The sequence below is a fragment of the Belonocnema kinseyi genome, chromosome 6 (assembly GCF_010883055.1).
Source record: "Belonocnema kinseyi isolate 2016_QV_RU_SX_M_011 chromosome 6, B_treatae_v1, whole genome shotgun sequence".
In the NCBI taxonomy this organism is placed as follows: Eukaryota; Metazoa; Arthropoda; class Insecta; order Hymenoptera; family Cynipidae; genus Belonocnema; species Belonocnema kinseyi.
The window spans coordinates 77650134-77673696 of record NC_046662.1 but is presented as its reverse complement, the minus strand read 5'-3'; the positions used below and the strand labels follow the sequence as shown (position 1 = coordinate 77673696).

The following is a 23563-nucleotide window of genomic DNA, read 5'->3' as shown; positions in this document are numbered from 1 at the left end:
CGTATATTAATTATTATTATTATTCATTAATAAGGAGATGGTTTTTGAAATCAATTTAAAAATAATGACGAATTTTGAAATCTGTTATTTAACAATAATAATTAATAATCTTTGATGGAAATAATGTTTATTTGAAATAAAATTTCTGATAAAAATATCTGTAAATCGGCTGTTATAGTGTTTTGGAACCAAGCGTGTAAGAATGGTGTGAGGATTTGGCCGATCGCCGACCATACTACCGCGTAATCCGATTCGAGGACACTGCGAGGCGGCTCTACTAGAACGACACATCTGTCAAAGAATGACACAGGTGTCCTAAGAGAGCGTTCACGTATTATGTAACATTAAAAAGGGGGAGGGTTTCGGGCTTCGTTACGGTCTGTTATGTGGGGAGGGGGTATTTTTACACGATTACGTAATATTTTTAATTTATGAATTTCCTTCACCGTCAACTTAATATATCAAAATTTCGGAAAAAAATTGTAATTCATCATAAAATGTATTTCTTAATATATAATTTCTTAATATATACAAACGTTATTTAGAGAAGAGCAAATTTAAATTTAAGTGATTGTTTAATAATATCAAAGAATTCTGTTCTTAATATTTCATTTTTAGGCAAACTGAATTTTTCATGGTGTCAAGAGAATGAAAAAAAGTTCATGGGGAATGATTGTTTTATAATTAATTCGAAGAGAAAACTTAAAAAAGATCATAACATTTGTTTAATTATTTCTTAAAATGTTTAAAAAGTGTGTCAAAGATTTTGAAGCAAAATTTTACAATTTTGTCTTATTACATAATTTAAGAAAAATTAAGGAAGATAACTCTTTTTATGTCTTCTCGTGCACTTTTGTTGCACAATTTTTTAAAAGTTTATATTGATTTAAAAAACGTACTTTGAAATTCAAGTAAATTTAAGAGATATTCGAAAATTTGGAAATAATTCAAAAATAATAAAAACTTGTAAAAATTTTTAAAGTGTTTTTTAAGGTTCTGCGAAAATGAAATTTTTTTGTAGGTTCCTAGAAAAAATTGAAATAATGTTTAAAGATTTGAAGGTTTTTAAGGTCTGACAAGATTAGAAAAAAAGATTTTTCTCAGTATACGTCTAAAAAATTTTAATGATTTTTTATTTTGAAAAATGAAATTCAAGAGAAAATTTTAAAAGATTTTGATACATGTCAATAGATTTCATAACATTTCCAGAAAGTTTAATTTGGTAACATTAAAAAATTTAATCGAGTAAATTTAAGAACTATTTAGTAGAATTGAAGAAATTCAAAAAGAATTTGAAACCTTAGAAGATTTTTAGAAGTGTAGATGTTTAAAGATTTCAAAAATAAACTTTAGGAACTTTAAAAGAATTTCGAAAGGTTTCAAGAGAATAAACAACCTTTCTTAAAATGCTTGGAAAATTTCAGAAGATTACAAGGCAATGTTTTCCATTTTTAATGATTTTTCTAAATTTCGAGAAAAATTCGAGTTAGTTTCTTGATTTCTTCCAATCTTCGAAAAGTCATAAATATCTATTGAAAAGTGAAAAATTTTACCAACATTTTGTACAATCTTATAAAACAAAAAAATTTCTTAAAATCGTCTATAATCTTTTTTCACGCATCTGAAATTTTCAACCACTTAAAAAAATTTTTTTAAAGAATCTTATAAAAATTATATTTATATAAATTGAAAAATAAACTGAGAATACTTATGATCTTGTTCTCAATTCTCAGAATTTAATTTAACCTCGAATTGAAGTGTTCATAAACTTTAAAAAAATAAATAGTGATTTGAAATCTTTTTTTTATATTGTTAATAATATTCTCTTTCATTCTTTGTGGTGTTGACAAAAAAGTTTTAATTATTAAACTTCAAGTAGTATTTATATTAGGTAACTTCAATATTTGTATGACTACAAAAATGTTAAGAAAGAATATACTGTGACATCAAAATATTGTTTTATTAATTTATTTATAGATAATATTTCATTTGGAAATTTTTTTTTTATTTAGAATACGACTATTATGTTTTTAAATTTATTTAAAAAATGTCACGTAACGGTAGTGTGAGGGGGGGGGGGGGGGGGGGGGGGGGGGGGGGGTGGTCAAAAATAAAGGTTTGGGTCTGTTACATGAAGGAGGAGAGGGTGGTTATAAAAGGTTGAAAATAATGTTACGTAATATGTGCATTTCCACTAAAAGAGATGAATTTTCAAAAAAAATTTTTAACGAACTCTAATGACATATTTCTAAAATTCAAAGAAATTTCTACAAATTAAACAAAGTGCCTGAAAATCTTTCTTTTTTTTTAAGTCTTTCAAAATCTTTTCGACATTTTTTTAAATCATTCAAAATTAATTTGTATCAATATAAAATTATTTAAATATTAAAAGCATTATGTGAAATTTAAAAAAAGTTAAAAAACTAAAAAGCATATATCTTCAAGTAAGTAATTAAATTCAATATTTAAAAAACATTGAAAATGAAGGTTGGCAGTACAGAAGAATAAATAACAACAAAATCGGAATTTTTCAGGAAAGCGAAAAAAACATTCTGTGAAATCTAATTCATCATTTTAAGATAAAACTCAAGTCTGATTCAGAGCGGAGGTTGCTAAATTGAACGCGTACAAGTTTGATTAGAAAAAGTTTTCCTGTTTTGTCGAAGTAAATATGGAAGTTGACAATCTAAAAGTTACGTTGGGGCAGGCATGTCTGCAGATTCTGATAAAAAATGTAATCTTCTGTTCAAATAAAAAATAAAAACAAACTCCCGAGATATCGAGTTTTTAAAGAAGAACGAAAAGGAGAATTTAAACAAATATTTTTATCATAATTTGTATTGGAGTTTTAAAGACTTTTTATGATATTCTCCCATTTTCGAAAAAGCTTAGTTATCTCGTTCTATATTTCCACCGTTCAAAGATACTTTTATAATTATTATTAAGAACTTCTTTCATGAAAATGATGAAACATAAATTCTGGGCAGTATTTTTTTACATTTACATTTAATAAAAAAGTCAATAAAATAATCATGTGCAATATTTGATAAACATTATTAACATAATCTAATGAATTTATAATCTAAATGCGATCCAATCTAAATAATAACCTTAATAATAACCATAATAACAACCATCAACTGGGGTAAGCGGATATTTATAAAGAAGCATCGGACATCTTAAATTTTTACATTACATTTAGAAATCATCCTAATTACATTTTTGAATTTAAAAAATTAAAAAAGTCAGAAAATTTTAAAAATGATAAAATTTTTTAAAAATATATCCATATGTTTTAATTGCGATTTTTAGTAGATTTCAACAAGATTGACAAATTATCTTGTCGTAACGTTGCTAATTTTTGAAGAATTTGATCAATTAAATCGGCGTAGGATTCACATTTTGAGGGTCCAAAAATAAATATCAATATCATTAACCAGATTAACTAAACCAAAATATAAAAATTTCGAACTATAGGCAATGGGAATGTGTCCACCGAAGAGATGAATATTTTTTTCAATTACAAAAACAAGAGTTGTAAGAAGCCAAATAGATTAATAGAACAAAATTAATGTAATTTCATCAGGAAGGCAATCATTACACCCTCCATTAAATGTCTCATGGATACGTATAGAACTTCTATTAGAATCTAATTGTTCCTAATGGTTTCTATTGGTAGTGCCACTTTAAAAAAAATGTCTACATAGAAAATCTACAAGTATCTATATGGATTTCCTGGTGGTGTATTCTATATGGATTATCTATTAGAGTTTGAGATGGTTTCTGAATAAAATTGTAAGAGCGTCCCTTTTATTATAAGTATTTATGTGGATATCCATACAGGATTTTCCTCCTGGCACACTAAGTCCAGAAGCATCTACATGGATTTATATGTATTTATTTATATGTATGTATGAAGATTTGAAGTGGTTTCTATATGGATATACAAATAGGATTTTTTTAACATTGTGCAAATTGCCTACTTCTATATGAATTTATATATACTGTCCTAACATGTAACCTATATAAAATTGCAAATCGGATTTGAAGTGCTTTCTGTATGGATTTTATAGGTGGCACTTTTCTGACGGCGCGCTAAATACCTACTTCAATATGGATCTATATAAATCCTTCTAATACGTACTCTATGCGTGGCACTGCAAAAATAACTTTGACGTGGTTTCTATGTGGATTGGCAAATGGGATCTTTTAACAGCGTTTAAATTTCCCACCTCTATACGGTTTTATATGTATTCTCCTGACATGTAATCTATATGAAATTGCAAATAGGATTTGAAGTGGTGTCTGTATGAAATTTATAAGTGGGACTATTCTGGCGACGTGCTAATTACCTAACCCTATATGAAAATATATGGATCCTCTCAAGACGTATTCTATAAGGAACTGCAAAAATAACGTTGACGTTGTTTCTATGTGGACGTGCTAATACAAGTTTTTTAACAGCGTGTAATTTATATGAAATTGCAAACAGGATTTAAAGTGATTTTTATATTGGTTTTATAAGAAGGGCTTTTCTAATGACGCGCTAATAACGCTACTTATATATGGATCTATATGGAACCTCTCAAGACGTATTCTATATGGAACTGCAAAAATAATTTATTTTTTCCTAAAAAATCAATTGTAAAAAAACTTTTAAACATATTAAAAAAGATTTCACAGATTGTGAAAGAAGAATCAAGAAGATCAAAAGGACATTATTCAGTCAGAACATTTCAAAAGTGTCGCGCAACGGAACAGCGTCATGATTAAGTATTTGAAGTTGTGACATTATCGTCAATATGCCTGCAAGCTGAGGACCAAGCAATAATACCAATGCAACGAGTAAAACTGAAGTTTTTTAATTACTTGGAAAAAATGATTTTTTACAGTAAGTGCATTTTTATATTATTTTTTATTTTTCAGAATCTGTTCAATTAAATACCAAACTTGTAAAAATCTATCGATTTTATTATGAAATTAAGTATCTTTTGAAAAATAAAAATAATATCTGAATACACTTATCGTGAAAAATCATTTTTGTCCGACCCCCCTTGAAAACGAGCCATTGCATGCACGTGAAGCAGGCGTAATGTGGCCACTTCCAGCCCAGTGGCCTTCTCACATGCACACTTCGCTGCCGGGCCAACATGAAACTTTACGCCCCCTACATAAAAAACTTGACGCCCGCTATACATGCACTGAACCACGCAAGTAGAATGCCCGGCAGAAGTGTTAATATCATATGATGTAAATTGAAGTGCTTTTATTAAGCCCTTTCATCATAAAATATTTACAAAAGGGAAAGGAGAAAAGAAGGAAATAGTAAAGTGGAAAAGGGAAAAGGGGAAAAGAAAACAGTAAAAGGAGAAATGGGAAAATGAGTGAAGGGAACGGGGAAAGGTTAAAAAGGTTAAAAGGGAAAGGGAATAGTGAAAAGGAAAAGGGAAAAAGAAAATGAGAAGCGGGACAGGGTGAAAATGGAAAGGAAAAGGGGAAAGAGAAGAATAGGAAAAAGAAGAAGGGTTAAGAGAACCCCTTTCTCATTTCCCCCATTGCTTTTTCCCCCTTTCCCAACCCTCTTCACCGTTTTTCTTCCCCTTTCCACTTTCCACCTTTAACCCTTTCCTTTCCCCATTCCTTTTTACCGTTCCCGCTTTCCCTTTCCACAATTTCCCCTTTCCCCCTATCTTCATTCCTCCGTTCCTTCATCCTTTTTCCTATTCTCAACGTTCCCCTGTTTTTTTCCATTTTCCTATTTCCGTATAGAAACCACCTGAGTGGCAATGCCACATTAAAACAGAACGACCCAGAAGTCTATGAAAATAAATGTGGCATTCACTGAAACGAAGTAAAGATACAAGCAGAAGCATATAAACCACCTCAGTTGCTGTCTGTAATTCCATATAGAACGATACAGACCTGGAAGTATATGATAATCATTCTGGCACTTACCGAAACGAAGTAAAGATACCAACAGAAGCATATAAAAACTACCTCAGTGACTGTTGATAATTCCATGTACAGCCATATAGACCCAGAAGTCTATGAGGATCAATGAGGACCTTGATAAAAGGCAATAATTGGCGTATTGAGTTTTCTTCTATATGGCTCTATAAGTTCTTTATGGGGGACAGTACCTATTGACGATAAAAATGTGGAAAAGTTGCCTTTTTTCTAAAAATAGGCGACAAACTAAGTATTACATTTTATTCGCATATCTAATAATATACATTTATTTTTGGTACACTTTTTATGACAGCGATACCACAGATACGCCAAATTCCACCTGCATCATTTCGAATCAGGCTTGCGGTCTATGCATAAGTAAGAGAATCGCGTTGACGGACGAGATGTTCGTTTTCAAATGAAATGATATGATACGTATTTTGGTGGATTGATACAATTTTGGTAACAAATTTATGAGTATTTCAACTCTTAAACCTAATGACATAGATTAATATAAAAATTTAGTTATATTTTAAACCAACTAAGTCCAGTTTTAAATGTAATTTATGGTAAGTTTTTGCTTGAAAATTGTTTTTCTATTATTGATCACCTAGGTAGGGTGAACAATGTCACGAAATTCTCTATCATTTTTATTCATACTTATTACAGTCCTGATGAGGCTATGAGTTCCTTGGTGAAATGCATAGACATTTAAAAAAGTAAGGAGCCTTATTTTTACCCAACCTTATAAATTTGCGAGAAAAAAAGCCAAAAAACGATAGCTTCACATTAATATAAGAAGATGTCTAACATTTGCCTTAAAGTGCGCTATTATTTAAGCTAGTATAAGTGGAGCATTCCATTTTATATGAGCGTACTGCCCAAAACACATTTCTCTACTATAGGAAGATTTCTGCTAAAAAAATTTGTATTTTTTACAATGTTTAAAAGTAGAATTATTGCAAATTTTCTGAACAAGTAGGCAAACGTGTAAAATTTCAAAAAGATATCGACTTACAAACTGAGTACACATTTATATAAATATAAAATCGTGAATTTGGACAAATGTAAATTAAGTAACATTAAAATATACATCCTTACAGATGAATGAATGAATTCTGCTCGAGATTTTCTGATTGCACGAATAGTGTAAATTACATAACATTCTCCTTCAATATTCATTCTTTCTAGTGAAAAACTCAAACCCAAGTATAACCCAGAGCCAGTAATTCCATCGCTATAAATACATAATTCGTTATGCAAAATTATAATAAGATAATGCAATATAAAATGAGGATTTTAATTTGAAATCTTACTAGTCGGTTGTCAACACTGGAGCTTCCACTCTCTGATATTTTCTAAGAGTTTCCCATACATCAACGAAAGTTTACGGGTCTGGCAGTTCATCATTTGTTTCTAATTTCTATTCTAAATAAGAAATTACTGTATTTGACTGCTGCCTCGTTACTTTCTATAAAAAATGTGGTAACGCTAATATTACATTGTTCCATTTTTTCATTATTTGAACTTGATAAGGAGATGTATCACATTTTTAACTAATTAGCTAGAAATTAATGTAAAAAATCGTAATATTAAAAAAAATGCTCACTGGAACTTGTGTATCTGGTTGCTAAAGCATAATGATAATTTGAACCTCCAGTTCTGTAATCATTCTCCAAAAATCGGAATGAGTTGATGGCAAAAGAATTTGAGTTGCTAAGTATTGATTTTTTTGTCTAGCTCCATCAACATAAACAGCTGAAAGGTAATCACTATCCTCGGCTGTAACTGGATACCTTTTCAGGGAGGCTTAATTGTTAGTTCTGACACAAATAATTGTGGAAAATTTAATTTGGTTTGAAAGCACTTTTAATAAGGAAACACCTTATGTTCACGGTTTAAAATTTTTGGAGTTCTACCACACATCTACCAGAATTCTACAATACAAGCGTAAGGTAAAATTGCAACTATGGTATTGAAATGACGAAATTGCAATACATGTATTGTAAGTATTGTAAATCGTGGAGTCTTCGTCCATCATTCCAATACGTGTATTAGAGCATTTGTAAGACAAAAATTGTGCACAAGGAAATTACCAACAGCCAAAATTACTTAAAATTGTGAGACAACGACCCGGATGCACTGGGTCAAGCACCAAGTAGTTTAATACGTATTCTACGAGAACTCTAAAAAATTTTTAGTTTGGTGAATAATGAGAACAGTTCCAAATGGTTAGTCTACGACCCGGGTGCACCAAGTCGCTCCGCAGGTATTTTAGCACGTATCCTACGAGAACTTTGTCAAAATTTAGATGGTTTCAACAGCCAAAATTACTAAAAATTGTGAGTCGACGATCCGGGTACATCAGATCGAGCACCAGGTAGTACAATACATATTCTGCACCCAGATCGTCGACTCACAATTTTTAGTAATTTTAGCTGTTGAAACAATCTAAATTTTAAAAAAGTTCTCGTAGAATACGTACTAAAGTACCTGGGGCGCGTTCTGGTGAACCAGAATCGTCGAATAACCATTTGAAATTGTTTTCATTATTCGAAAAATTTAAATTTTTAAAAAGTTCTCGTAGAATACGTATTATACTACCTGGTGCTCGATCTGGTGCACCCGGATCGTCAACTCACAATTTTCAGTAATTTTAGCTGTTGAAACAATATAAATTTTAAAAAAGTTCTTGTAGAATACGTACTAAGCTACCTGGGGCGCGACCTGGTGGACCCGGATCGTCGAATCACCATTTGGAATTGTTTTCATTATTGACGAAATTAAATTTTTTTTTTAAGTTCTCGTAGAAAACGTTTTAAACTACCTTGTGTTCGACCTGGAGCACCCGGATCGTCGACACACAATTTTTAGTAATTTAGGCTGTTAAAACAATCTAAAGTTTGAAAAAGCTCTCGTAGAATACGCGCTAAGATACATGGGGCGCGATCTGGTGCACTCGAGTCGTCCACTGACCATTTGGAATTATTTTCATTATTGACAAAATTAAATTTTTTTTAAATTTCTCGTAGAATACGTATGATATACCTGGTGCTCGAGCTGGTGCATCTGGATCGTCGGCTCACAATTTTTAGTAATTTTTGCTGTTTGAATATAAATTTTGAAAAAATTCTCGTAGAATAACTGCTAAGCTACCTAGTGCGCGACTAGATTCACCCGGATCGTCGATTCACTGATGGTAGTTATTTTTGCAATTGGCACAATTTAAATTCTTAAAAAGTTCTCATAGAATATGTGCTACTTTATCTGGTGCGCGAACCGGTGCACCCGGGTAGCGAACTTACCATTTGTTCTAATTTTTCTCTTCAACAGGCATCGAGATATCCAGCTACTGCAATTGTATTATAAAATTCCAAGATATGTAAGGAGGCATACCAATGCCAGAATTTGGAAACTACAACATTGTGTATTGCAGCATTACCTTACGTTTCGGAAATAAGCTTCCAATACATGTAGTGGAAATTTCCAACAATAATTTTTAACAGTGTTGGGATAACGATGTCAGTCGTGTGCGATAAGAAATAATATAATTACTTGTTTTCAAAGAACTTGAACTTTGAGCAAGTAAAACTTTTGAATTTTAATATTAAAAAATTTTACCGACAAAATAATAACAAAACATGTGCCGAACAAGTTAAATTAACTTAATGTAAAAGAAGCAGCACATCACGAACGTTCATCATCTTTAATATCCAGAAAAGTTCTTCATACATTCATCTCTTGCAAAAAGATTATGACAATGAGTAGGTTCTTTGACAATAACGTATATTGTATTATTCAAAGTATATAATTAAAAATTTTCTTAAGACCTATTTAAATATTGGAGTTATTATCATGAGGTTTCGTTTGAATTTCGTGGTATATCAACTAACTGCTAACTAATTACGTTTATAGATACTTTTTATTACATTTTTTAATTTTTAATTTTTTCATGCTTTTCAATCCTTTGTAATAATTAGATCGTACCTTATTCCAAACCTTCTTAAATTTATTAAAATTTTGGGGCTTTCAAACCATGGGATTTTAATTTTTTTTACCACCCATATTTCTATTCATTGTCCTTTGTAGTAAATCTTCATCATTTTTAATATTTTAAAAAAGCTTCCAGTTATTAATATTTGTAAAAATTAGTTCGTAATACAGTTTTTTGTAATAATACTGATTTTCTTACGTCTTTTTGTCATTTTTCAAGTGTGACTATTAGTTGATCCATCTCTGTAATCCATCTCTGCACTCAAATTATTTTACGCAATTATATTATTTCTCGCGCCTAAATTATCTTGTACCTCGGAATCATTTTGCGAATCTCTATTTTTGGAAATATTCCCCAATTGATTTTTTTCAGTCTCAGCATTCTCTGGCGCAGGATTAATTAGATCGCGTGTATTATTAACTTTTACATTCTCATTTTCATGTTCTGATTCTGTATCAGAAAGATCCGAACATTGTTAAAAAAAATACGCTCTTTATCCATTTCTTCTAGCATGGATTGAGAAAATTTAATTTTCCTACTACTTTTAAAAAATTTCTTTTTTACGGGCATTTTTATCTTCCCCTCTTTTGATGAAATTTGACCGTTACAATTTAATGTGTTTTTAAAAGAAAAAATTTAATTTTAAAACGTATTTATTTCAGCGGTTATTTCTATTTAGTATTTATTTTAAATCCGCTGCATTTAAATTACAAAATGAGTAAGTTATTATGAAATTTATTTCATTCATAGTAAATTAAGCATTTATCCTATTCTTAATTTTGTTTAAATTATCATATCATTCTTAATTCAAATGAGTTTACTCGAGTACAATGGGTCACCTGTGCGTCTAGACGTTCGAGCGATTTATGGCTTTGCATTATTATCCCGGAACCAAATGCGCCGGACGGACAATAGCTTCTACGCAAACACTCTACTTTCGTTTCCTCGAGTGTCCCACCTGGCAGGTATCAGTTGTAACATTATCATAATTTATAACCGGGGATTGATTTTGTATACTAATATTTCTAATTTAATTATCACTCAGTTGCCTGATTTTTATGAAAAGATCTTGAATTTACTAAAAATTAGATTAATTTTTATTAACAGTAGTGTTACAACCCAAACTTATCTGAATGATATTAATTATCACAGATTAATCCGTTCAATTTGCATTTACTTTGTCCTGATCAGCATGTTATAGCCAAAAACATAGATTGATTCCAATCGTGGTACGACATTAAAAACAGCTCTAACCATTTTAGAAATAAATTTGGTTATAACACAATTAATATTTGAATTCAATAACGAGAAAATCGAAGTATTGTGGATTTACGCAAGGGAGTGATGGTTGCATATTTTGAAATGATTGAAATTAATTTAGAAAACCCCTCTTTGGTAATAAAAGACAAATTTGATTCTCCTTCAATATTAAATTGAAAACTAAAACTTACATTGCACAACGAAGTCTTTATCACGAGATAAATTTCGAAGTTGTTACGAGGAAAATTAATTGCGCTTAAAACATAGAGATGCAAGTATGCACAATGAGGTCTTCATTGAAAGATAAAGTGCAAAAACGTTACAAAAACTTTAGGCCCTAATACAAAAAATAATCCCAAAACTTACGGCTAACTATCCGAATTCTAACAAATCTAGGTAGCTTTGCAGAAACAAATTTAAATTCAAACAGAAGAATCCAATGGAAAGTGGGGACCCTTGACTGACGCTAAGTCTATTCAAAATTTTGTCTTCAATGACATTGTGCTACATAAAACAGTACCGATAAAGTACACGACGTTTGAGTTCGGAAACCACTAGAAAAAAGTTGTTACATCACCAAACGACCTTTCTGGCTGTTCGGACAGGCCGGATATGAAAATGGCAGCCGAGTTCCACGTCGAAAAAATGTGCCTGAAAACCCGATAAGGCACACGGGTGAAACTTTTTTCAGATGTTTGTAAAGATCTCATGTAAGAGCGTCGTAATAGTGCCAGAAATCTAGCCGGTCGGAAAACCTTCGAAAAAATTCAAAAAATGTCGACGTAGATTTCCAATTATATTTATTCGCAGTCGTTGCATTCAAAAACTGTTTTTTACGCTATAATAAATAATGATATTTCAGTGAGTTTTCAGCGTGTCAAGGTGATTTTTTTTAATTTGGGGTAGGACAAAAAGATATTTTGAATGGAGTCATAAAAAACAGCTTTTGAATGCAACGACTGCGAATAAATATAATTCGACATCCACGTCGACATTGTTTGAATTTTTCCAAAGGTTTTCCGACCAGCTACATTTCTGGCACTATAATATCGATCTTAGTTGAGGTCTCTAAAAGCATATTACAAATTTTCGCGCGTGCACCACATCGGTTTTTTCATATAAGTTTTCCGACACTTTTAATCGCTTCTGGCGAGGGTTTACCGACCGGCTACATTTCTGGCACTGCTTCACCGCTCTTATTTAAAGTCTCTAAAAGCCTATAAAAAACTTTTCGCGCGTGTACCGCATCGGGTTTTTCATTTGAATTTTCCGACACTTTTAAACGCTTCTGGCGGAGGTTTTGTTAAAAATCGGAAATTATCTTTGATTCATGTAAAGTTTATCTGGTAAGGTTAGTTTTTGTTTCGGTGAATTTTTCACCTGGAATCGATGTAAGCCTTATCTTTAATTTTTTCTGTGATCACTTGTTCACTACTTGAACCCTCGCGAGATCACAAAAAAAGAAATGCAATATGATAGCGTATTAAACTTAAATTATTCCGTTATAGATTGTACAATTATGCGGTATATAATGTAAAAGCTTGCAATATACCATATCACGATTTTGCGTTATTATAATGCGATGATTACGATATATAGCGCAGGAATTACGGTATATATTGTAATTCATGCGATATAGTTTTCTCAGTGTAATTATGAAAAAAGAACGGGCTATCTCAGGATGCTAAAATGGAAACATCAAGATAAATTCCAGATATCAAATTTAGAAAAACAACTGGCCTAATATTAAATTTCGAATAGACTATAAGAAATAAGTATTCTCATCTCTTGTGATTGAAGCAAAATAAGTTATGTAAGCCAAAATGTTTTCGCAATAATATGGAAAACAGACTATTCTAGAACAAAGTGTATCCGATTTTGTTTGATGGAGAATTTGACATGGTTTTTCTGAACACGAACACTATTTTCAAGAAAGAATTCTTATAAAATTTATAATATTTAAAAATTCAATAAAATTAACATTCTGCTTTTTAACTTACATGAGATTCATTTTTGTTTTCAATTATGAAACTCGTATTACTAATATCGTGAATTTTAAAACTTGATGCTGTCGTAAAATTTTTCCATTCTCCCTCTATGTAAACGGCTGCTCCTAGGACTACAACTCCTTTAAATTTGGGAGAAATTCCTGCTGTCAAATTACTTTTACTAGCATCTAATGTTTGTAAATTAGCAAAATGGCAATAATTAAATTCAGGAATCTTATGAGCCTTATCCTGTAAAATAAAATTGATTTTAAATATAAAATTAGTTATTAATCAACAGTTACGAAAAACTATTTAGTTTATAAATATAATATAAATCATATTGACCTGAATATAAAAACGAAATTGTTCTTTCACTTTTCTGTATTCTTCTAGGATTGGAAAAGATACTTTAACAAATCATTCGTTTACATATTCAATCTCTGGTGGAGATGGTGCATCAATATCTGTAAACAATAAGGCATAGATAAGAGTAAACTTTTAGATTTAAACAAGCAAGCATAAATTATACACCAATTTTACAGAGTGGTTCCGCATAATATTTGTCTGTCCTAGTAAAGATACATACTGCAATACTGAAGATCTTGGCACAATGACCACAAGTTTGACTGCAATGAAAACCATAACTTACGTAGCCACTTTCTACAAAAATTAATTTAAATTTAAAAAGATGCATATGTTGCTTTTCAGAAATAAAATTATACAATGTTCTCACGGCTACTGCAGTATTCTCCATTAAATATCTGGGAGCACGTACATATTAAATTATTTATCAATAACAGCTATTCCAGAACTGTTGTAATTTTTATCCACCAAATCTCGGCAAGTCATTGCACAATATTGTCCAATTTTTCCTTCAGGACCTAATGTAACGTAAAAAATAATAAATTTAAATAAATAAACCTAATTGGTGATACAATTTTATAAAAGTGTATTGCAAGAAACTCACTAAAGTGTGTTTTTGTCTTATTTTCTCAAATAGAACTGGCAATAGTGGTACCACTGTAAGATAATCCTTGACATTTTGGCCAATCATTCATCCCGTATTGACAAGGTGTCATTTTAGCAAGTTATAATAAATATGAAAAATATAAACACAAATTCAAATATCATAATCGCAGAGAAATTGCTATAAAAGAATGTACTTCTCGAAGTAAACTCACCTGCTGGAAGACATTTTCGAATACTAGCAAAAGACCAAAGTTGTTTGAAACTAGGGCTCTCAAGCTTGAATTAATTTTCAACTGAACTTTTGTCACGTTATAAGAAATTTTCACGTTCCATTAGAAATGTTGACAAATTGGAAATTTGTGAAAAAATGTTGTCAATTTTAATTCGGTAATATTCAAAATGGATTTTTTAACAATGTCTGCTCAAGGGATCATCGTTTTGCACTCATCACACAAACCAATCGTCCTGTTAATACAAACGTTTTTTGACTATCAAAAACTGGATTCACCGCAGTTCAAAATTTTCTTTTTGTTTATTAATAATTATCTAAAAAAAATTTTTATTAGTATTTTTCTCTTCGTAAAGTAAAATAAAGAAAGTTGAAACTTCTTACATACGTGAAATCAGAGAAGTATAGGTTTTAATTTTAGTCTTATAAAATAAATATTAATTATATGTTTTGTCTTATGTCCATTAGCTTTGTCTTCCATGATGAATGTGTGATCCTGACTGGAACCATTGATGAACTTGTCTTTAATAAAAATATCCCTGATCTTGTTTTTCAAATTCCATTATAAAATGAACGTTCTCCATTTTGTTGAAGACACTTGATTGTGCTGGAGTAAGCCAAAATAAATATAAAGTAAAATGACTGCAAATGTGAAATCGTTTCGATTTCAAGGGTGAGAAAAATTCTAAACTGAGACCCTTTTTATGTGCAATTTTGACATTGGATGCTGTATTATGTTGGTTTAGGAACCCCAGTTAGATAATATCGAATTGTAGATTTTTTGTTACCTCATCCATTGATAATAATGGCGAAACATGATTCTTTTTTTTTTTGATTCCGCACTAATTGACCGATTACATTTTATCAAAATGAATCATCATGAAAGCATTAAATCTGTTATTAGGTTGTAACATTGCTCAGAGGAACACAATTTTCTTCAAAAACCCACGGATATCGTCCAGAACTTTTGGGTTTGATGACTAATGGAATCGTTATTATAACTAAAAATTGAATGGTACTAAATCTTTCCTGAAATCGGGATTTTGAAATATTTTTTAAACCTAATCAGCGTGACTGCCATCAAAACAAATTACATATTCAATATACTTTTTTACCCTTAAAATTACCATATATGAAGAAAATAAATGTTTTTAGTTGAGTATAGTTTCTCGCATAATTGATCATTGTAATAGATGAAATATTAATACAAGAATGTGGAACAATGCTCTAAAGGGCCGTTATAACAATTAAAAAGTCGATACAACAGGCTATAAGATGCTCAAGATTATTAAAGTCAGAGCTTTAACGTCTGGCTGACCAGTTGACTAAACGGATCCATAACGAAGAAGTGACCTTGACCTCCTTGAAATCATTACGTCATCGTTATCATGTTGAACGCCGACGTCGACGTTGACGTCATTAATGTCCGTTCTCGAGGATCAGAAATCCATTGGCGTAGAACATTTTTGTAGAGCTATTTTAAAAAACAAATATTTTAATAAATAAAAAAGTTACGACATTTTATGGACCATAGTATAGTATTGCAGATTAAAATTGATCTTAATTGCAATATACTCAATTACGAGTACTGCATTGCATAAAGCATGCTTTATTATCAATGAGAGAATGCAGAAAACACTTTCTGGAGGAATAAAACAAATGAAAAGAAGTTTCATTAAAAAAAAATACTTGTTTGAAAATTTGGTTTCTTGAGTATTGCAAAAAGCTTTGTAAAGTTGTTATTCGGAATAGAAATACGCCCTTGGAGAAAGTACAACCCTCAGTAGTGGAAACTCCCTTAATGGTTAGGCAACATCGAAGAACTCGCGTGCCAGCCATCACCAATTCTTATCTTGACCGTCGGGCGGCGAAACTTTAAGTATGCAGTTTTCCTCTCATCTCGGCTCTCTAAAATTGCCTTTTCAAATTACACGATACTGGAGGAATTCCTCGGAACTTTTCGTAGACTTTTATTGCATTTTTGAATATTGATTAGTTTCTATTCCAAACGTAAAACAAAATCTTGTTAAAGTTAGTAGACGCGTCTGGTTAAAAAATTTCTAGATATTTTAATCAGAGATTATAATTAATATGACTAGAAAATTGTATTTAACTAGCTATAGTTGATTTTTTCTCATAAAAACTATTCTGGTAAAAGAAGTATCGCGATTGTTCAAACAAATTTTCAGTTATGTAAGTATGATTACTTCTAGTGAACCGTGAATTTATCTGTGTTATAAGAAAAAGGTTAACGTTATCAGTCTACACACCAGAGATAGAGGGGTATTTCCAAACTCCGCATATGTTTTTTGGGTATCTGAAATGTATTTTCCAGAATATTAAAATTACAGAGAATAAATACAAAAAGTCAATTTTCGAGAATATTGGTACTGACCAAGTGATGTACGTGCAGATTATATAAAATCCCGAAGAAAGTAGTCTTAACGAAGAGTTTGAGAAACAAAATAAATGAAAAATATTCTGATTAGCCTTGAGTGCCTTATATCTGACGCTATTTATTAATGGATAGAGAGACGAAATATTAGCGAAGCGGAAGATGTTTGCTACTTGCTACACTCCTTTCTCGGCAACTTTTGTGAGATTATTTTCTTTGTGGTACAGTGAGCCCTCCACGTAATTTCAGAGGGCATTGGGAAGAGGCCATGAAGGTAGAAATGTATCCAACTTTGAAAAATCCAAAACGTATGATTACCAGAATATAAAGTTGAGCTTACCAGAACATCTGGTTAAGTTTACCAGAATGTATGGTTAGATTGCCCAGAAAGTTGTATTTCTAAACTTCCAGAAAGCTGTCTAGTAAAGATTTCTGGGTAATCTTGCCAGAAATTCTAATTGAATTTTAACTAACCAGAAAATTTTCAACCAGAATCTCCTGGTACTCTTAACCAGAATTTGTATTAAAAACATATTGCACATTCTATTCTCGTTGAACCAACCAACATTCTGGTTGGTTCAACAAGAATTATTTTTGTGTGGTCATTTAGGTTTTGAATAATATACGTATGCTGGTTTGTCCAAGATTATCTTATTGCAAAGTGAAGTAAATGAGTTAAAAAAAATTATACATGAAACCTAATCCAGACTCGTTATACAATTCAAAACTTCATCCTTGGCAAAGAATAAGCTATTTCCCAATCATTCTCTATTCAAATATTGATCGCTCAATCCATTATTTACTTCCATTTGAAGGATGAGTATAGAAACTAAATTTGTATTAATGCATTTGTTTTTAAGAAACCTAGTTTATGCGATCAATTTGTCTTTAATCAATATATACTTCCTTATAATTCTCAGAAATAATCCATTTTTTTAAAGTAGTTGATTCGTAGTCAATTATGATGAAAGACAATTTCCTTTGCGACTAAACCATTAATAAATCACTCTTAAAATAAATTTAGAACATTTTTAAATTAATGTAAAATGATTAATAATCCGACAGAGTATTGTGAGAGGGATATAGGAAATTAAGTCTAGCATTTTTCGTTGAGACTTGAAGCTAATTTGTAGTTTACTAATTCAGAGCATTAGTAAACTGAAGACAGCTGCCATCAATCCAATCCAAATTGGTAGGTGGATCGCAGTAGAGCCACCTGTAAAGGTTAACAAGGTATTGTTAACATGATAACATGAATAATACAGTGATTAAAGTGTGCTCCCATAAGAATGCATTTTGTCTAAGCACGCTAAGTTCAACGAAGCTTAAGATCACAAGATAATCAAAGTCACTCTTTGTCACGGTTACATTTACCGAGAATACAGAATAATGATCGAGAGTCACGCAGCTTAAAAAGTAAGCTGATCCATAGATGGTAACCCCTTCAATAAAATATTTTGATTTCATCTTTTAAATTTACAATATTTCAACATATAAAAATTTCTAAAATTTAAGTTGAATCATTATTTAGAAAAAAGATGTACATAATCAGAGAGTCCATGAGTGAAGGAAAACTTGGAAGTCAGGAGAAATTGATGCAATTGTGTTGATCAGGTTAAGTCAGAGATAATCCAGGGATTTGGAAACAAATCAAATAATTTTCAGAAGCAATAATTTAAAATTTTTTAAATTTTACTTTGAAACTGTTGCCTCCTTCTGGCGACGTGTATTTTTAGTTAACATTTTTATTAATTTGTTGCTAATTCAACAATTTTGTTAAATAGTTTTTTTTGTGGCAAATTTAACTGTGTGTTTGAAAATTCATCTTTTCAGTTTAAAAATCAACCTCTTAAGGTAGAAATTTAATCTTTTTTAATAAAACGGTTGAAAATGATATTCTTTGGAAGAAAATGAATCTTCTTGGTTGAAAATTGTTTTTTTTTTTAGTTGAGAATTCATCTTTGTAGTTTTTAAATTTAATATATTTTATTTTAATATGCTACTGTTTGGCTGCAACAAAATTAAAATCTGTTTAATGAGGATTTAACTATTTTTTATGAAAGTTCGACTTTTTTAAATGAATTCAACTATTTTTTATTTAAAATCCAAATATTTTTTGGTTGATATACTGTTAAATTATTCTTTCGAGAATTCATATTTTTGATTGAAAGTTCAATTACTTGTTTAAGGGCTAATATTCTTGGTTAAAACTTTATTTATTTACGACTTTATTGAACTATTGAACTAGTTTGTTGAAATTTTTTTTTTCTGCGTTTAATATAAATTCCTTTAAAACAAATCTTTTCTGGTACAAAATTAATATACCCGTTACAAAATTCGTATTCTTGGTTGAGAATTCATCTTCGTAGGTTTAAAATTAAACTATTTTGTAATAAATAATTTTGTTATGATAGAAATTTAACTTTTTAGTTGATAATTGAACTATTTTGTCTAAAAATCGTTTTTTAAGTAGTTGTAAATTAACTTGAATGATTTTCGTTGAGCATTTATCTTTTTGTGGAAAATTCAACATTTAGGGTTGAAAATGTACCTTTAAGGGTGGAAAATTCAAATATTTTGTTGAAAAATCCAAGTATTTTGTTAACAAGTTGTCTTTTTTGGTCTAGAATTCAATTGTTCTGTTAAACATGTCTATTTGGACAAAAATCCTTTATCAAGGAAAATCAAAAATTTATTAGGGAAAAATTCGACAAGAGTCAGAGGATTTTGAAAATAAAGTTTTGCGGCCAGCCTGCTAATAATTTAGAAAAATGCATATATACTCATTTTATCAAATTACTTACTTCTTGCGCAGAAGGTCGCATTCAGTTTCTTGTAATCCCAACCACAGGAACATATTCCCTTTCTGCAATTGACTCTATCAATATAATTGTTCAGGTAACACTCACTCTCATTTTCGCAACTTTGGCCAAGATCTGAAAAATGTATAAAATTACTAAAACTAAAATGTATTTTATTTACTGATATGCCAATTCCCATTGTTCTCACATTTCTTCTGGAAGCAGTTAGCGTTATTGTAAAAATAACCTTCTGCACAGATACAAATCCCAGAAGTTGAATTTTGTCCTACATCTTCTTGAAGAGAAATTGGTGAGCAAATGCCATTATTTAAGGAAAAATTGCACTGAACATCGTGTTCGCATTTATTTCCATATGATGAAGCTAAAAAAATATTCCATCACTGAAAGAGTGAATTAGCTAAATCAATAATAATAATAATTTTAGGCACTTGCCTTCGACACAATTATCTTCAGTTAAGGCAACATAGTTTTCTTTGCATTTACAAATTTTGGAAACACAGTCTCCATTGTTTATAACGCAGTCTTCACTCTTATCACAGATAGCATTTATTCCTAACAATTGCAATTGATTATTTTGAGAAGTGCTAATCATTAATGCTATTTAAAAATGCAATTTTTTACTGAAACTTACCCGTTGGTATCTTTACACAAGATGTTTTCTCTGAATTCGAAAGGGTACCATCCGGACAAGTACAAATGGAATCTTTACAAGAAAGATTGAATTCTAATTCACGAATATGACAGTCTTTATCGCTTTGGCAACTATCTCCAATTCCTTTATTTATCCAACAAAATAATTCTGTTTCCTCATAATGAGAATTATTATTGCAAAGACAGCGCTTCTCATTGCAGATAGCATCAGGCCCAAATACGTAGCATTGTTCATTCTGTTGACATGAACTATTGTAGGCCCTAGTAACTTTAAATGAATATTCAAATGATAAGATTTTTTATTTCTTACGGTTTAACAATACAAGTACTATTTATATATTTGTAATTGATTGATTTATCCATACCTTTGAGACACTTTCGATTATTCAGAGACGCAACCTTTCCTGTTTTACAACCCAAAATCCCTTTTCGACAAATGGATAGCTCAAGCATCGGATCATCTTCAGAACAAGGTTCTCCTAACTCTGCATTAAAAAAATTATTAATATTAGAGAAAAAATAATTTTTAATTCAATAACTGCTTACTTTACCTGCAATACATTTTCCGTCAGAGTTAAATTGAGCACGTTTACAAATGCATTTTAATTCTGGTCCACAGATCATATTTTCGTTTTTACAATCTGTGTCTTTTTCACATTCGTCTTCAAGTCTCGAATCTATACACAAATAGAAGATTAGGACATTATTTTTTTGAACATAAATAAATTAAAGCTGCTTTAAAGATTACTTACTTTGCACTTTCAAATCCGCGTTTTTAAATTCGTGTAATAGATAATGTGACTCTTCGCCTGATTGGCAGATAAATTTAGGACATCTAGCTTTATCATTAAATATGCAGTCAATATCTACTGTACATTCTTCGCCTACAGCTAAAAAAATTGTTTAATGAATCTTAGTAAATTTTCTAAATAAAAATTATTCTCAAAAAGATAAGAAATATATATTTTTTTTACTCGTCTCTTAGTAATCATTTAAAAAAATACCTTTCGCTGCTCGTCGACATGTACGATATTCTCTCCCATAAAAACCGTCGCTACAGGCACAAATTCCATTTTTGCAGGCAGAGGCTTCAAAATCGAAATTCACATAACAATCGTCGTCTGTTCTACATTTTTCACCCAGGCCTTGAACCGTGTATCATAATTTTTTAAATTTATTTTTTAAAATAAATAATGTTTAACCCTTATAACAGAAAGTAAGAACAATAAAAATATATATCTCTTACCTGAAGAGGCGTAACATTTGCCATGTAGGTAATGATACCGTTCACCGCAAATACAAGTGGCATTTTTGACATTTTTGTTATTTTTGTCGATTTGGCATGATCCACCAGCGCTTAAAAATGCTGAACATTGAACTGTATCTTCACATAACTCTCCATAATAACTGACAACTATAAATAAAATACCAGTTACAATAATAAAGTGGGAACAACAAAGCAAGAATATCGAATTCTACAATAAATATAGCTTTAAAAAAGTGATTTATAAAATTTTAAATAATTTTTACATACGCATACTACAGCGGTCCCAAAAAGGACTTCAATTTTTCAAAAATGGCATAATTACAAATGGTTCCTTGGGTGTCAATATGACTTCTAATTTTTTAAAAGAATTTGTTAACAATATTTAGGGGCCACCCAAAAACAACTACCGATAGTTCATGATATTACAGCATTCACATATTCCCGATAATAAAAAAATGCACAAATATAATTTCTAAAAGTGTAAATTTTCAGCAAGGAAAAATGCCCGAATTCAAATAATAAAAAAGGGTTAAATAATCAAACAATGAGGCTCAGTTGGTCAGACGCACGGAAATCACCTCAAAGGTTCGAGGTTTGATCCCTAAGCCGGTACCTCTGGAAATTATTCTATGTACCCTTACCTTACCTAACCAGATCACTTGATTGCATTATAAAATGTGTGCGTGACTAATGATATACCGGGACAGCCCCGTGCAAAAACGATTCCGAAAATATAAAAATCCAACTCTAACCCGTGTGGAAAAATTTCGGGGCGCTGGCCAAGCGCTGGCCAGACCATCTTGTGCCTGGTCAGACGCTGGACAGACGGTCTAATAGCGCCGCTGGCCAGAAGTGTAACGCCTAAACCATGAGATGGACTAGATTAGACGAAGCTGACCAGCCGCTGATCAGCTCGTCCAGAATAGACGAGCTAATCAGACGCTGGCCAGACGTGTAACGCTTTTACCACGCGATGGTCTAGATTGGACCGTACAGAAAGAGGAGGGGAAAAAGTATCAGAATTTCACAGATAGTACACTACCTCTTAAATCAGAATTTCAATATGCTTTAGAAAAAATTTCAAGTTAAAATATTCAGTAGTTTATTTTTTATGACAGTTTTCGTCACTGGGGTAAAACCTTATCCCGGTGTGGCAAATATGTTATTCTATAGATGCGTGGCAAGCAAGAATTAAATTGAAATATTTCAGTTCAAGATTCATCATTTATTCGTTTTTTGTTGAAAATTAATTTAGTTTACTTTAAGTTCAACTATTATATAATAATGATCACAAAATAGCAGGCAATTCACGATATTAGCCCTAAGTACGGCCATCCTACGGACGCCGAGTGATACGCGACAATTAACATAACTTACAAAATCATTGATCGATATCGATTTTTTATCAAGTTTTAAATACTATTACATGGATTCTTTCCTTATTGTGTTGGGTAATTTCAAAGCAGGATATTTTGACTGCTGTGTTGATAACAAAATAGCAAACAATTCACGACATTGGTCATAAGTGAGGCCATCCTACGGACGCAGACGCATAGGCGACAATTAACACAACATATAGTAACATTTTTCTCAAATCATTATTGTCCATCTTCGTTTTTATTAAAAAAGTGGCTAGAAATAGATTCAGTACGATGTAAAGACATATATAAAATATTCCTCTCTGGTCTTTTGTAGGTTAGGTTGCAATTTGAGAAAAAATCAATTAATCTTATCTCATATAAGTGGATATTATATTGCTCAACAATTATAAAAAAAACATTGTGTATACAAACCTAGACATGTGTCAATCTGACTTCAACACAAAACTTTCCTGCAAACTTTAATATTCTTTTAGGTTTTCCCAATCATTTCTGTCTGATGAAGATTAAACCATACACTGTCACGATAGCACTTCCTATTTTCAACCGAGACCGTCTGAGGGGTCCAGCCAGACCGCTTCGATGAATCTTTGAAATTTTTGCAATCGAGTCCGTCTAAGAGGGCCAAGGCCAGCACCCTGTCAGACCGTCTTAAGTAGA

General features: G+C 31.1%; 1 protein-coding gene and 1 long non-coding RNA gene across 2 annotated transcripts in view; both read right to left on the bottom strand.

The window, feature by feature from the left end:
* Nucleotides 1-13274: 13274 nt before the first annotated feature.
* On the bottom strand, nucleotides 13275-13851 carry LOC117175259. The gene is made up of 3 exons (XR_004467459.1): nucleotides 13778-13851; nucleotides 13537-13655; nucleotides 13275-13440 (listed from the first exon to the last, which is right to left on the bottom strand). It is a non-coding gene; the product is annotated as an uncharacterized LOC117175259 (long non-coding RNA).
* A 2935-nt stretch (nucleotides 13852-16786) lies between these two features.
* LOC117174539 (prion-like-(Q/N-rich) domain-bearing protein 25) overlaps nucleotides 16787-23563 on the bottom strand; it is a 15823-nt gene continuing 9046 nt past the window's right edge. The window contains exons 3-12 of the mRNA XM_033363742.1: nucleotides 21504-21671; nucleotides 21262-21402; nucleotides 21010-21147; nucleotides 20809-20934; nucleotides 20623-20742; nucleotides 20238-20525; nucleotides 20039-20158; nucleotides 19794-19967; nucleotides 19589-19720; nucleotides 16787-18000 (exon numbers count right to left, since the gene is read on the bottom strand). Of these exons, the coding sequence (XP_033219633.1) occupies nucleotides 17927-18000; nucleotides 19589-19720; nucleotides 19794-19967; nucleotides 20039-20158; nucleotides 20238-20525; nucleotides 20623-20742; nucleotides 20809-20934; nucleotides 21010-21147; nucleotides 21262-21402; nucleotides 21504-21671 (1481 nt within the window). The 3' untranslated portion in view covers nucleotides 16787-17926. The remainder of the gene's footprint in view (nucleotides 18001-19588; nucleotides 19721-19793; nucleotides 19968-20038; nucleotides 20159-20237; nucleotides 20526-20622; nucleotides 20743-20808; nucleotides 20935-21009; nucleotides 21148-21261; nucleotides 21403-21503; nucleotides 21672-23563) is intronic.